Source organism: Brachyhypopomus gauderio, unplaced genomic scaffold (assembly GCF_052324685.1).
Source record: "Brachyhypopomus gauderio isolate BG-103 unplaced genomic scaffold, BGAUD_0.2 sc96, whole genome shotgun sequence".
NCBI classification, from domain to species: Eukaryota; Metazoa; Chordata; class Actinopteri; order Gymnotiformes; family Hypopomidae; genus Brachyhypopomus; species Brachyhypopomus gauderio.
The window spans coordinates 235,456-250,988 of record NW_027506917.1 but is presented as its reverse complement, the minus strand read 5'-3'; the positions used below and the strand labels follow the sequence as shown (position 1 = coordinate 250,988).

Below are 15,533 nucleotides of genomic sequence, written 5' to 3'. Positions count from 1 at the left end.
AACTTCCTGGAACTATCGGAAGCCTCCGTGAATCACGTGACTATCAAGCTGCCCCGGACTTGCTCAGTACAGTAGTGACTCTCCAGTGGCTCACAAACTGTATCTGATGTCTGTGTGCATTGTGTCTTTACTCTTACACCAGATCCTGGGGAAACACACACACACACACACACACACACACACACAACATTGCTCACATAAAACACCATAACACAGTCTGACTCCATTATCAGTGTGTGATGTTCATACATGCAGCTCTAATCCTGTATTTGGCTTGTTGAGGCAGCTCTAGTGACTGTGTTGTAGTTTAAGTCAGTACATGGCCCTCCTCTATCTAGCCAATCAATGCACAGCATGAATACTACCTGGCCAATCACAGTTGTAAGAAGTGACTGATTATTCTCGCAGTGATTCTGGAGCTAAAAAGGTTTGAATTTTGTTAAACTCATATGCAGTACTTTTGTTCAGAAGCTCACCTTTTTAGATAACTTTAAAGCAGCTACATTGACATTGTAAAACAGTCAGTCAAACTCATTTTTGCGCCTTAATGTGACATCTCTGCTTTTTTGGGGGATGTGTGGACACACAAATCCTATGTTGTCAAAGCAAATTTGAGTGACTTTTGTTTGTGCTCTAGATGAGATTTGTAGCAGCCAACACGGGCTTGAATGATTGAGCACAGTGTACAAAAGTGCACAGCCTGGAGTTTTGTGGTAGCTAAAAACGAATGAAACAAAGTATCCCGTGATGGTAAGGCCCAATGTGGAGATTACAATTGCGCATTGTAGTAGAAATAACGGTTAGATGCCACCACAAGCAAGGTGGCATCTAACCGTGTGTTGCTGGTCACTGGGAGCTCATGCCTTCAATTCCATTCCTTCCGAAGGGAGCACACAGCCAGCGCTTCCCTGCAACACGGTTGATGAAGGCCATTTGTACATTATATATAGCAATGGAAATTCATATATGTCTCGATGATGGTATGCCAAAAAGTATATTAACCTAAATATATTTAGGAAACAGAATAGTTCTACATTACATATATATTTTAGTTCTACATTAACTGTTCAAACATTATTCCATTTTTTCCCTGTGCAAAATAAGATTTCGGTACCACAATGCATTACTATTTTGCATAGTGAGGCTACTAAACCAATCAGCTTGAAGTCGGCATATTACGCCCTCTGACCATACCTGTCAAGTGTCCCGTTTTGGCCGGGACAGTCCCGTATTTTACCGCTCTGCCCCGGCGTCGTCCCGTATTTTTATTTTCCCGTATTTGTCCCGTATTTTCAGTTTTCAATTTTTATTTTTTTAAAGCATTCATGTGCCGCTCCAAACAGAATTCTGTCACTAGCCTCGCGAGAACTGCTACCCACCCAGACTACTGCAGGTAGCAGTTCTCGCGAGGCTAGTGACAGAATTCTGTTTGGAGCGGCACGTGAATGCTTTAAAAAAAATAAATTAAAAACTCGTGGGTTTAGTGTCGACATTGGGAGCAGACCTGGAACAACAAATCAAAGATGGGTTTAACGAGAGAAGGCAGTCCTGCCTAAAAAGCTAAGCGTACGTGTGAGTACCTTGACGAATGGGACAGGGAATTTACTTTCCTAAAGAGGAGCATGAAGGGGCATAGCTACTCATTCTGTAAGATATGTAGCTGTGATTTTAGTGTCTCTCATGGGGGAAGGAACGATGTCCGTCAGCACGAACAATCTGCCAAGCACAAACGGGGGCTAAAGGCACAGAAATATGCCCAGGAGATGTCCCCATTTGTAGCTAGAAATACCACTAGAAAATTTAAATTTTTTAATTCATTTGTAGTTCAAAACATATTTGGGGTAGTTTTTTAGAGCAGTTTTTTTTACAGCAATGGCGGATCGTGGAGCCTGTCAATAGTTCCCGGAAGTTAGCAGCAAATACGAGCAGCGCAGTCAAACTGGAGCAGTGGACCATCTGTGATACACTTTTACAGGTTAGTACGCTTAAAAAATCAGATTGTGTATTATAAGGACATCAGAATCAAATTAACATGTGCATTAAAATATTTTAGTGAATTATCCACCTCTTAATAAGCAGATTTAGGGAACTAAATGTATGCTAAGGCAACGTGAATACGGTTAGCGAGATTTCACATTAACCACTGACAGCCTATTAATTGTAAATTCCACTCTTAATGCCATTTCACCTAAACGCAATGTTTTTGCGGGGCAGCTAAGTATTGGTTAAATATAACATTTGAGTGTGATTGTAGAGTGTGTTGGGTCGAGCAGCTGAAATGAGGATATCCATTTTGGAGTACCAGCTAACGTTAAGCTAACGCACAATAAGTAGGAGAGCCGTTCTTGTGATACATCACTGCTGATATTGATTAGAATGCATATTTAAGACTTCTAAATAGTACACAACAGTAATTTATAGATCAAGTGTTTGTAGGTTTTGTTATTCTGTTGACTATTATCTGTATTATGCTCAGCAGACTTTGGATTGATGGCAAAGGGAGAGGGAAGGTCATCAAGAGAGATTGAAAACACAAGATAAGTTGAAACTAGGGTGGCACTTTTGATCAATGAATCTTACAAGACTAAAGAGGAATACAACATACTAAAATGTTATAGTACAGTATGATATATGTAATCATATGTAACCATACTAGACTTGTATTCTATTATTGTATTATTTATGTTGTATTTAATTTATCTTGTTGGTGTATATTAGTTGCCTGCTGTGGGATAATTGGGTGCTGACCATGATGAGATTGAAAACACAACAAGGTAAGTTTCAAATAGCAATAAGAAATCAATGTTTATTACACTGCCGTATGTTGGCTGTAGGAGTGTAGGAGTAGTGATGTTGGCTGGGGGGGCTGGAGCATTTGTAGGAGCAATGATTAGTCCAAATGTTTCTGTTGGAGTGACTAATGGGCTTGATGGCACATTTGGAGCTGTTTAGGGGTTGCCGGATTTTGAAGCTTGGCTCTTGGAGTTGTTTTTCAACTTTCTGGATTGGCTCTTGCTTCCAAAATGACCATCTTTTAACTGTTTCTTCTTTCTGTCATTTGGTATTGTTGCTGCCTCAATTCTCAACCTTAGCCGTATGAATCTTTTCATGATTTTGTCTTGTACTCCACAGCAAGCTGGAAGCTTACTGTAAAGTGCCTGAGCTTGTTTCTCCAAGACCCTCACTGCATCAGGGAGTTCCATGAGGCAGGAACCAGTCTTGTTCCTAAATAGTTCCTCAATTTGGTGAATGAAATCATATGCGTCTTGGGAAGGATGACAAAGAGCACCTGCCTTGAACTCTTTTAAGTTCAATAAGATGCTGTTTTCTCCAGCAGGATTGTCATCACTGTGCTGTGCTGCAATTTTGCATTTTTCACAGATGCCGGCAAACCTGATGACCTTGTGGACGATGTAGCCAGCAAGATGGAAGAGAATGCATTTCTCGCTCTTTGTGAGGTCAGGTGCAGCTCTGTTGACCGCCATTAGCTGTTCCACTCTGACTGATGGTATGACATTTTGCTCCACTGTGTCCAAGAAGTCTGCCAAAAAGCTACTGTTGTTTTCCAGGTAGCTCCCAGACCTGATGGCTGTGAGGAACTGTCCCACAGATATGATCCTCAGTGCACGATGGAATTCCACTGGAGTTGGGACAGGATTTTTAGACCTCACACAGCTGAAGGTATTTTCAAGGCAGTCTTGTGTGAAACTTGATGTTAACACAAACCTGTGTCCTCTAGTCAGCATCTCTTCTCGTATGGCTAAAATTGATGTTGTTGCCATTATCACCCCAGTCTGAACAGGCTTCCAGTGTCCCTTCTGACCAATCTTCATCCCACGGAACAGATGGACAATGTCCTGGAGGAAGGTGATGGCCTTTTGCTACTCCTCCATCTTCAGTCTGCTCAAGGCCCTAATTGGATGACGAGATGACATTTGATTGAACCAATGATCAACTTGCTCCAGTAGCCACGCTGTAGTTGTGTAGGACAGAGGGCGTTTTTCTTGCTGCACCATGTGTTTCAGCCCAGCACTTGTTGCCTTACTGAATACATTTAGAGCAGGACCAACCTTCATCTTGTCAAAGTGACTTGGCTCGATGGCTGCAGCTGACAGATGTGGAGCTATTTTTAATGCCATCCCTTCCTGAAAGGCCACTAGGTCTTTAATAGGGACCACTGAAACCTCATTAGAGAGGAGGTTCTCTTTGTTTACAATGTCCTCAGGAATTTTGAACACATGTCCACGGACAAGGGCACGTTTTAAGCTCTTTACCAGATGTGGGACATCAGCTGGGCCGGCCCTTCCATTAGGCGACATAGGCAAATGCTAGGGGCGCCGGCTGTCCAGGGGGGCGCTCGCGTGCATGCGGTTTTTATTTTTAACAAATGAACAATTAATAAATGTGAAAACAAGCAAAGTCCACATAATCATAATTTCATTGTTTAATAATATTAGTCAAATTAATAATTCTTATAATAACAACACACGACACCTATCACCCGCGCGCCAACCCGCCCTCCCGCGCGCTCTGCGCACCTCGTTACTGTTTCTCTGTACACCACAGAGTGAGTGACATCTCCCTGTAAAGACCTCAAAAAGGCAGAAAAACAGGTAATATAATGGCAATATGTGGTGAATTAACACTATACCATTGGCGAATCGTCAGGGACTTCAACGCCTTCTCTGAAGGTTAATTGATCTTAAAAAGGATGCTTTATCTATTATATGTAATATATGTTAATAACGCTTCACCAATAATTTGTATTTTTCCTATAAATCGGCTTTCAAATCCACTTTTCGTACTTGTGCTGGAAAACAACCTCAGCAGTGAAATAAAAAATCTACCAATCAGAATATTTCACACCGTTGTTTCTAGGTAAAAGAGAGAAAGGCCCTTTTACATTGAGAGCTTTTATTATAGATTGGCAGTTTTATCAACCAATCATATTATCGAATTAAAATCGTGGGGGCGTGCTCCAATGGTCTCCTTTTTATTTGAAACAAATCCAAAATGTTGCCAATCTGTAGCTGTTGTGTTTTTCTTTGAAACCAGCTCGCTTGACTCACAACACTCAATTGTCATTGTGGCTTTTTCCCCTCTGTATGATCTTGGTGAAAAGAGTCATCATACTGCCCAATCCTAGGAGGTGCTATGATTAGCTTAGCTTAAAATAAATACATACTAACCCTCTGTTCATTGCGAATGCACTTTTGAAATAATAATGTTGCAGTAGGCAAATTGCCCTGATTTGCACTGGTGGTAGTTTTTTTATTTTTATTTTAAATTTATTATTAATATTTAAAAGTTGTTCTCTGCACTACGTTATGTAAAATAGTTTTAAAATATTTTTTGTGCAACACCTTTATATTTATTGCTTGTTATATGGTAATATTTAAGTCATTTGCTTTTTATTTGTTTCTTTAATAGTGACACAATCAACACAATGATTGATGATGCAGGGGGCACCAACCAAAATCTCGCCTAGGGCACCACATTGGTCAGGGCCGGCTCTGGACATCAGGCATGAAATAAAGTTGTCTGTCTGGTGTTGATGGATGTGGCCCAGATGTTTTATTGAGGTTGACCCCAAAGGATCTCCACATGGCCTGCTTAGGGCTACCCATGTCAGTGGTGACGTTGAACACATGTAGCCCTATGGATGCTGCCCTTTGTATTAATTCAATAATTATTGGCCTGTACTGTGCTCTGTTGGTAGTATTGCCAGTGAAATGATACGCCACTACTTGATATGCCACTACTTGATATGCCACTACTTGCTTCCACCGTGTTTGTGCTTCCAGCCAGCATAAAGACACAAGCATGTGTTGCTACTCCTGTGTGACCTGGCAAAGTCACATCACCATAGAGTTTGCCGGTAAGCATATGCAACTCCACACTTGGTGTGATTGCCATTTCATCCAAGGTCAACACACATTCCCGTTCAATCTCTGTCAACCCATCTACCTTCAGTTTAAGGAAATCAAACACCTCTGTCAGCACACCAGGCTCAAATCTAACGCATTGCATCCTTCTCTGTAGGGTTCTTATTCCTGGCAGGGGAAATTGCAGTTCCTGCAGGGTCTTGTAACCTGTCCCACCAGCAGTAAAGCCAATTTTCAACGCCTTCTTAATTGTCTCATTGCTCAATTTCATCCCTTTTGTGGTTAGTCTGCCTAATGCTTTCATTTGATCTTTTGATCAGTTTTGTGTCCCTAACTTTCAGTGTCTCTTGAGAGTGGCATTTTCCTTCCTTATTTTTTGTAGTGCTGCCTTTGTTTTCCTCATGATTCTTTCTTGTCTCTTTAATTTTTTCAATAGCTCTGATTGGCTGGCTTCTGGCTGATGGTTATGCTGACTGGCTGCTGGCTCACTGGGTTGTATTAGCTCTCCCTGTCTCTCCTCACTAGCCATGTTCTCTCTTTGTTCAATCTCACTTTCCCTTCTCTCTGTATCCTCATCCCTTATTTCCTCAGTTTTTGAAACTGCTGGATATAAAAGACATATACTATTTACTGTGATTACCTTTTAAATATTCTATCACTTAAAGAAATAATATAATTATTAGGAGTTCATACTTATTATACACTGCTCAAAAAAATAAAGGGAACACTCAAATAACACATCCTAGATCTGAATGAATGAAATATTCTCATTGAATACTTTGTTCTGTACAAAGTTGAATGTGCTGACAACAAAATCACACAAAAATCATCAATGGAAATCACATTTATTAACCAATGGAGGCCGGGATTTGGAGCCACACACAAAATTAAAGTGGAAAAACACACTACAGGCTGATCCAACTTTTGATGTAATGTCCTTAAAACAAGTCAAAATGAGGCTCAGTATTGTGTGTGGCCTCCACATGCCTGTATGACCTCCCTACAACGCCTGGGCATGCTCCTGATGAAGTGGCAGATGGTCTCCTGAGGGATCACCTCCCAGACCTGGACTAAAGCATCCGCCAACTCCTGGACAGTCTGTGGTGCAACGTGACGTTGGTGGATGGAGTGAGACATGATGTCCCAGATGTGCTCAATCAGGTCTGGGGAACGGGCGGGCCAGTCCATAGCTTCAATGCCTTCACATTGCAGGAACTGCTGACACACTCCAGCCACATGAGGTCTAACATTGTCCTGCATTAGGAGGAACCCAGGGCCAACCAGCATATGGTCTCACAAGGGGTCTGAGGATCTCATCTCGGTACCTAATGGCAGTCAGGCTACCTCTGGTGTGCACATGGAGGGCTGTGTGGCCCTCCAATGAAATGCCACCCCACACCATTACTGACCCACTGCCAAACCGGTCATGCTGAAGGATGTTGCAGGCAGCAGATCGCTCTCCACGGCGTCTCATGTTATGTCTGTCACGTGCTCAGTGTGAACCTGTTTTCATCTGTGAAGAGCACAAGGTGCCAGTGGCGAATTTGCCAATCCTGGTGTTCTCTGGCAAATGCCAAGCGTCCTGCACGGTGTTGGGCTGTAAGCACAACCCCCCATCTGTGGACGTCGGTCCCTCATACCATCCTCATGGAGTCGGTTTCTAACCGCTTGTGCAGACACATGCACATTTGTGGCCTGCTGGAGGTCATTTTGCAGGGCTCTGGCAGTGCTCCTCCTGTTCCTGCTTGCACAAAGGCGGAGGTAGCGGTCCTGCTGCTGGGTTGTTGCCCTCCTACGGCCTCCTCCACGTCTCCTGGTGTACTGGCCTGTCTCCTGGTAGCGCCTCCAGCCTCTGGACACTACGCTGACAGACATAGCAAACCTTCTTGCCACAGCTCGCATTGATGTGCCATCCTGGATGAGCTGCACTACCTGAGCCACTCGTGTGGGTTGTAGAGTCCGTCTCATGCTACCACGAGTGTGAAAGGACCACCAACATTCAAAAGTGACCAAAACATCATCCAGAAAGCATAGGTACTGAGAAGTGGTCTGTGGTCCCCACCTGCAGAACCACTCCTTTATAGGGGGGGGGGGGGGGGGGGGGGGGTCTTGCTAATTGCCTCTCATTTCTACCTGTTGTCTATTCCATTTGCACAACAGCAGGTTAAATTGATTCACAATCAGTGTTGCTTCCTAACTGAACAGGTTGGTTTCACAGAAGTGTGGTTGACTTGGAATTATATTGTGTTGTTTAAGGGTTCCCTTTATTTTTTTGAGCAGTGTATATTTGTAACCCCGTTTTGTCCCTTGTCTCAAGAATCACTGATTTGTAATTACACCTAAGCTGTAAGGTACTGGAAAATATTGAAAATAGAAATTGAAAGAAAATAGACATTGAAAGTGCCTGACTTTGACCAGGGAAAAGGTGTATGAAAGGTGTATACAAGCCAGGCTGCATCAGGTTATTGTAGCAGCCTGGCTGATTTGGTGTTTTGGTTAAAAAATTGGAAGTTGTGATATTACATGTGCTACTCAACTTTGGAATGTTTGGTTTAGAATGTTTGGTTGGGAAGATGGAATGTTTTGATTTCAATTTTGATGCTGAAAAGCTCAGAACTGATCGTATGAGATTTTGCTCTGTGACTTACAACCCTTACAAATCTTACAAATCTTACAAATAAGATCTGATTTACTTTCTATTTTTTGTAGATCTTTCTATCTTTCTATCCTTTCTATTTTTCACCTTGAGAATGAGTTTTTACCCCTGCAGAATTGACCAGCCAAGGCCTGGGCAGGAACAAAACAACTTCATAGACACACCAGGTTGTACCACTCATGGTGAGAAAAATACATTTCCATATACTGTACATAATTTTATACTTCTATGTAAGACAGTATATTTAGTTCTTATGAGTATGGATTTCCATAGGCTTATTCATAATAATAAAAAATTAAATATACACATTTATGTAGTAGGTTTCTAAGGTTCAGAAAAATAACATGTATATTTATTCTATTGATGACTGTCAAGCTCTTTATTTCATGTGTACAGGATAATATAATTAATGGAGCATGGGTTATTTCTTTGATTTCTTTGACTCAGCACAATTTTCATAAATCCCACCATGTTACATATATGTGTTAACATTGTCCATGTGGCCATGAATAAAGCAAATAAAAATAAACATTTTTAAAAAGAAACAGATTTCTAACATCACAAATTCTTAAGCATTCTCCCCACATTCTAATGACATCACATGGCACCATAGCCCTTCTTATAATTACTTGTTCATTGGGAAACACTTACAAGGCATTTGAGCCTCACTGTGAGGCGTGCTGGGGTTTCACTTTACCTGCTGTGGGATTTTCAGGTGTGTCCTACAACCCCCAAGAGCCAGTGATCCACGGCGGAAGTACGGCCGGACCCTCAAATGTCAGCCATGTTAGCATGCCTGTAGAAGGACCATCTATATGGGACATCCACCAGCCCACAGGTCCACTCCACACTGGTACTGTGTAACACTGAAGATTACATGCATATTCAACAAACCAAACAACCATGCATGATAAAGTAGAAAAAAAAACATTTATTTGTTTGTAAGGTCTGGCAGAGGTGCAGAACCATCAGCTTTCTGCACATGACCTGACCAGCAAAACATCAGTTTTATCAGAAAATGAGACATCACATAGTCTTCAACATTGTAATGAATTCACATGGCACTGTAGCCCTTCTTATAGACCTGATTATCTTAACAGTACACGCTCATGCATCCTCTGTGCCCTGGGTTGGTGTTTTGCATTTAGGCCCTGACATGGAGAGGCAGAGACACCTTGCTCAACCCCATGTTCAAGGCGAGGTTCTGAGGCAGATCCTCTTCTTTCATATAGACATTGATAAGATATTTTTACTAGGCACGCGTACTGTTTTTACAAACATTTGTGAATGGGTCACTCTCAGGAGCTCAGTGCTTTCCAGCGTGGAACTGTGACAATATGCCACCTGTGCAACAAATCCAGTCATGAAATTTCCTTGCTCCTAAACATTCGACAGTCAGCTGTATTATAAGGAAATGTGAATAACAACAACTCAGCCATGACTGCCAAGTGACCATGACTACATATTTGTATTATGAAACATGTGGACAGTATTTATTAGAAACAGGGGAAGACAAATGAACGAACCAGATGGACCAGAGGAAGACAAATGAATTTGAATGTATTTCATTTTCCATTCATTACTTTGCTGTGATATGTTTGGTGTAGAGTAGAGCACTTTAGAGTGGGCACCTTGACGACCCACATACAGTGTGGGTGTACTGTGACACTCGTTATCTGCTAGGTGGGTGTGTTTAGTCTAAGGTGATAATGCTTCGAATCATTGTTATACCAGCATAGTATAATACTGATAATACGGGTAATACTGATAATATGGATTACAGATGTCATTTTTCACTATTTTAGTACACCCCCAAACAATCTAAACAAAACATTGTCATGCTGCTTTGCTGGCTTCTGATATCTCATCTGGACTGCTGCCAAAGCATATATCTATTAATCTTTGTAATCTATGTAACATGGCTTATTTAAGTATTGGGTATCACCTGGCCAGTTTTAAACAATGCAGCAGCAGTCTGTGTGATATAAGGAGTTTGTGCTTTGTACCCACTTCTGTGGGCAAGGACAATGTGAGCTTACAAGCAAGACTAGACTTGAATGTTTTATTGCAGTCAGTTGATTGTGCCGGACCTCCGTGAAAAAATATTTTGTTTTCCACTCTTTTTTAGACACTCGGCACTCCGTGTCCACTTTTCTTTTCTTTTCTTTGCTCCTCTCATTTTTACCGAAGGGCAAAACGGCAGCAGGAAAGTTACACTCCAACGGAGGTCAATGTGTCTGGATTAATGCGCCATCTATTGGGGAGACGATGGTATTGCAGATGAAAGGGTAAAAAGGGGAAATGAATGACGTTCTTACTATCATTTAGACAGGTTTGGCAGGTTGGATTAAAAAGCCTAAGGGGCCGTAGTTTGCCCGTGTATGGCCTATACAAACTAAATTGTGTTGGGTAATTTCCACTTCCACTGAGCTAACACATCCTACCTTGCATGTATCTTGCGATCGGAATTACTACTACAAATAAGGATACACACACTATATTTGCTCATATATATAATTCTCAGATATAATTATCGGGTGTGTTAGTAATGAAAGGCGTGGGAGTTTAAAATAAACTCTAGCTTCCGAACAAAGGCCTTATTCAACAAAATTCCACACTAGAGCCAACGGATGGGACTATTAACTTTTTTTAATCCACCTCGCAAGTAGGAGCAATCCACAGAACACAACGCGAGCTGTAATCTCGCCACTCCACAAAACACAAACCCCCCAAATGTCAAAATAAAAGACCCCCAATATAAATGATGCATTAACACAAAATGGTCTCTAAAATTACAACTAAAATTGCTGTCTCTCAGTAGTTTGTGTTTTGATACTGCCTATGTATCCTATGGTTTTAAAGCAAGCATTGAAGGAGTGCCTACATTTACTCCCTCTGTGGTTTACTGGCGAGATTGGCATAGGCTTCTGCAGTCTAATGTCTAAACAAAGAAAGATGAAATTGTATTTACAGTGCATATAGTACATATACATTTTCTTCAAGCACACGAGTTACATTTTCTTCAAAGAAATGATTTAGAAATGATTGACGATGAGAAAGAGAGGATGCTCACATTTAAAATTATTATTGCAGAAAAACATGGGGAAACAGCAGTGATTAAGATTTCAACTAGCATTTCTGTTTCAATTAAATTTATTTGTATTTGATTATATTCTGTTTGAAATGTGGAATATGTTTTTTTTTTACTTGTATAATTCAGATGTGTCAACCATTGGTTAATGTTAAAATAATTCTAACGTTACTTAAAGGTTACATAAACATTGTGTTCTCTTCATTTTAGCTGAGCGCAAGGTGAGCAGAAGCTGCAAGTTGTCTGCAAAGCGAGGGCGAGAAGAGGAACCTCTGAGGCGGAGTAGGAAGAGGAAAGGGGATGCTCCTCAAGACTTGACACCCCACCCCATGGAGACGCGGGCAAAGAAGAAGAAGAGAGAGAAGAGAGAGGAGGAGTGCAAAGGTCTGTCTAGAATAGCACCCTCAACACTACCAGCATTTTACACCTGCTGAAATTTATTTTGACTGAATCTTATGTTGTACAATGATGTAACTTGTTTTTGTTTCATGTAGTGAGCTTCAATTCACGCTACACTGTGGGAGATCTCCTGGGCACAGGAGGATACGGCTCAGTGTATGCAGGAGTCCGCAAGGCTGATGGAAAACAGGTGAGCATCAGCACACAATACAAGAATGATTTTGGGACTTAATTTCTATTTTAGATTGTGATTAGAACTTTGAAAGGAGCTATTTTCCCTAGAGAGCCTTTGTTATTCACATGGCAATCAAGTGGTCAAATCTAATGTGCCTTGACCTTTTTCCACTTTTTGAACACAAAGATCCTGATTATACAATGTAATAAGCTTGACAATCTGTGGATGAGTATTTATCAGACTCCAGATTTATGAGTTACCTGAGAAGCTGTGGCTACCATCTGCAGGCCCTTAGATATATGTTAAATGTACTGACTGTTTTGTGTAAACAACTTCACTTGCTGTGTTTTTTATGTGACCAGATCGCCATTAAATTTGTGCCGAAGCATCACACAGAACGGTTCATCACTGTTGTAAGTTCAATATCTTTACTTATGTAATATTGCAACAATGTCTGGAACTTTTTAGATGGGTAAAACTGCAAAGGGACTATAAACGCAAAGCTGTTAATTTTCCATTCAGTGACTCCTCCCAACACGAATGGAAAACAGTTCACTTTTAGATTCAGGTTTCATCTAATGATTGGTACCAATCCAGATCCCTTTCATGTTAACCTGCTAACCATAATTCCACTATAAAACTTCAAACCCATACTAACCATGTGTTCCCTAATTTTAGCCCGGTGAAACTCGCAGTCTCCCCTTAGAGGTGGCTTTAATGGAGATGGTGTGCAAGCCACCTCGTTGTCAGCATATTGTGGAGCTGCTAGAATGGTTTGATTGCGACTGCTTCATCTTGATTCTGGAGCGACCCATCCCCTGCATGGACCTGTTTGATTTCTTGGACTTGCACCAATACCAACTACCTGAGCCACTGGCACGATTGATCATGCGTCAGGTGGTTCAGGCTGTCCTTCACTGCCGTGACCGTGGAGTTCTGCATAGAGACGTCAAGGAAGAAAACCTTCTGGTCAACACCGACACCCTTGACGTCAAGTTGATCGACTTTGGTTGTGGCGATCTGCTTAAGACCGAACCCTACAGGCGCTTTGAAGGTTATTCACCATAGGAATGAAATGTGCACCTCAAGTTAAAAAATGGGATCAAATTAGAGACTATTATAAACTTGTTATTTTGTTACTGATGATTCTCTCTCGTTGTCTTAGGCACCAAGGTATACCGCCCACCTGAATGGCTGATTGACAGGACGTATGAGGGCCGTCAAGCCACCATCTGGAGTCTGGGTGTGCTCCTCTACAGCATTATCTGTGGAGATGTGCCCTTTGAGAAGGAGGAGGACATTGTTGAGGCAGACCTCTGCTTCAAGGGAAACCCATCCAGAGGTGAAAAGGCAGAAGCATCTTCAAGATAACTAGAAATTCTAAATTGCAAAATGATAATTTATGTAATTATTTCATCTGGTAATGTAATACACAACCACAGATTGATAAAATGTACTAATGAAGAATGGAGAATTGGCAATACAACATTTTGTAACCGTCTTAAAATTATAAAAAAGACTTGTTCAGTCTTTTTAGTTTTTGTTAGTGATGAAGGTTTCTGTACAGTTCTGTCATTTAAAAACTTTGAATAAGCCATTAGAACAGTCAGATCAGAGGTTTCAGATGGTAACTGATTTTCTTTCTCAACTAATCCCGTTGCTACACACACAGACTGCCGCCATCTGCTAACATGGTGTCTGCAAAAGGACCCTGAAAAACGTCCTGTGCTCGAGGATGTTCTGGCACATCAGTGGTTTTCAGAAGGCCTTCAGAACTAAGTCAGGTTAGTAAATGGAACTGGGCATGAGACTAGAGGACAGCCACCAAATTACATAGTCTGGGCCACTGATATTGAGTAATAAGCAAGGTGCAATGTAATATTGGATGAGCTTATCAAGTTGTTGCTTATGGACCAGAAAAATCTGGGTCAGGCATAGTGTACTATATAACAATTGAATGCTCTAAGTCAGGCGTACTCAACTAAATTTGTCCGCGGGCCAATTTTGGCAGATACCTTTGACCTGAGGTCCGGGGGGGGGGGGGGTTGTGGTGTTTTGTTCGAAACGATATGTGGTAGAAACACCCCTCAAAACAGTGGAATGGACATTTACCTGACCAATTTTAATGTTGCTATGTGTTTCAGGTTTGAAAAGTGCTGGAATTTAGGTTAAAGTACTTTATAATGCTTGAAATTGTAACTACTTGGTTTCACAACAAATATGTCTGACTGAATAGTTCTCTTGTATTAGGTTAACAAATACGAGCCTCTTGTAATTCCAGGACGAAACATGAGAACGTGAAGACGTGAAGATTGGGCGTTTTTAAAATAAACAACCATTAAATAATGTGATAAAAAGCGAATTATTTCGAGTATATGTATAAATATTTAACTTAATTATGTTTAACATGCTGGGAAATATTGAAATGGACCTTGAAAGTGACGTACAAGTGCTTGAACTCCACCTTATAAAGGTGTATGAACCCTGAAAACGTGACTTTGTTCATTGCGCTGAAGCGCGGCGCGAAGTTACAAAATTCGAGAGGTGCACGACCTCGCGAACCGACAGCGCGCGAGGCACTCGCGCACACGCGGAGCCTCAGCGATTACGTTATTTTCGCCGCGCTGACCCTCGTACACTCGTGACGGGGGGCGCGAACGTAAGTTGTTGAGCGGGGTGGCAAACGTACACTCGTGACGGAGTGTTTTTTCAATAGCCCTGAAATAAATGTTACGGTTTTGTTTTGGTCCGTATCCAGTTAATCAGGAATGAGATTGGGTCCGGACAGGACTGCGTTCGGGTCCGGATCCGGACCGCGGTCCGCCAGTTGAGTACCCCTGCTCTAAGTGGTATATGCTTATATGTAGTACTTTATTAATCAAAAATGCAATTTAGGATTGTTCTATCTGTACTGTTCCTCTATTTATTCTGAGTTCTAAATGGGTTTTTTTTCCCTATTCCATAGATTCAGTTTTGAGGGCAGCAGACGGAGGCAGTAAAGGTGTACCAAACACACTAGCTCCCGTAATGATGCCTTGCTGGCTGTGTCAGGGCTGGCTTGGATGCCACACCTTCTACCTCCATAAGAGGCACCGAGTCAGTCCTAGTGCGTTCCCGTGTGAATGTTTCTCTCCACCTTACTCTCTTTCTCTTGTTCTCTCTCTCTAACTTTTACTTTTACTTATTCGAGTATCTACCTCCTGCGCCACTTCTGGCCCATCTCAAGTTTTCCTCCAGTCTTATCTCTTCCTGTCAGTTACTCTTTTATTTTGGGAAGGGTTTTGTTTTGTTGCGGCGTTCGCCTGTTGCCGGTCACTTCCCCTGGCG

At 41.6% G+C, this 15,533-nt stretch overlaps 1 protein-coding gene and 1 long non-coding RNA gene across 2 annotated transcripts; both read left to right on the top strand.

The window, feature by feature from the left end:
• Positions 1 to 1,444: 1,444 nt before the first annotated feature.
• On the top strand, positions 1,445 to 5,623 carry LOC143496566 (uncharacterized). The gene is made up of 8 exons (XR_013125653.1): positions 1,445 to 1,572; positions 1,871 to 1,975; positions 2,477 to 2,774; positions 3,133 to 3,245; positions 3,382 to 3,458; positions 3,570 to 3,681; positions 3,794 to 3,867; positions 5,431 to 5,623. It is a non-coding gene; the product is annotated as an uncharacterized LOC143496566 (long non-coding RNA).
• A 2,903-nt stretch (positions 5,624 to 8,526) lies between these two features.
• Positions 8,527 to 15,038, top strand: LOC143496526 (serine/threonine-protein kinase pim-2-like). The gene is made up of 9 exons (XM_076992694.1): positions 8,527 to 8,723; positions 9,257 to 9,394; positions 11,843 to 12,016; positions 12,127 to 12,221; positions 12,569 to 12,619; positions 12,885 to 13,260; positions 13,372 to 13,548; positions 13,879 to 13,990; positions 14,965 to 15,038. Exons 1-8 carry the CDS (start codon positions 8,636 to 8,638, stop codon positions 13,983 to 13,985), a joined length of 1,206 nt encoding a protein of 401 aa, XP_076848809.1. The 5' UTR covers positions 8,527 to 8,635; the 3' UTR covers positions 13,986 to 13,990; positions 14,965 to 15,038.
• The last annotated feature ends 495 nt before the right edge of the window (positions 15,039 to 15,533 follow it).

Coding starts and splice junctions, on each gene's coding strand:
- LOC143496526 (XM_076992694.1), top strand. CDS start 8,636: ATGAGTTTTTACCCCTGCAGAATTGACCAGCCAAGGCCTGGGCAGGAA. Junction 12,222..12,568: donor GCAAGGCTGATGGAAAACAG/GTGAGCATCAGC, acceptor TTATGTGACCAG/ATCGCCATTAAATTTGTGCC. Junction 13,549..13,878: donor CAAGGGAAACCCATCCAGAG/GTGAAAAGGCAG, acceptor CTACACACACAG/ACTGCCGCCATCTGCTAACA.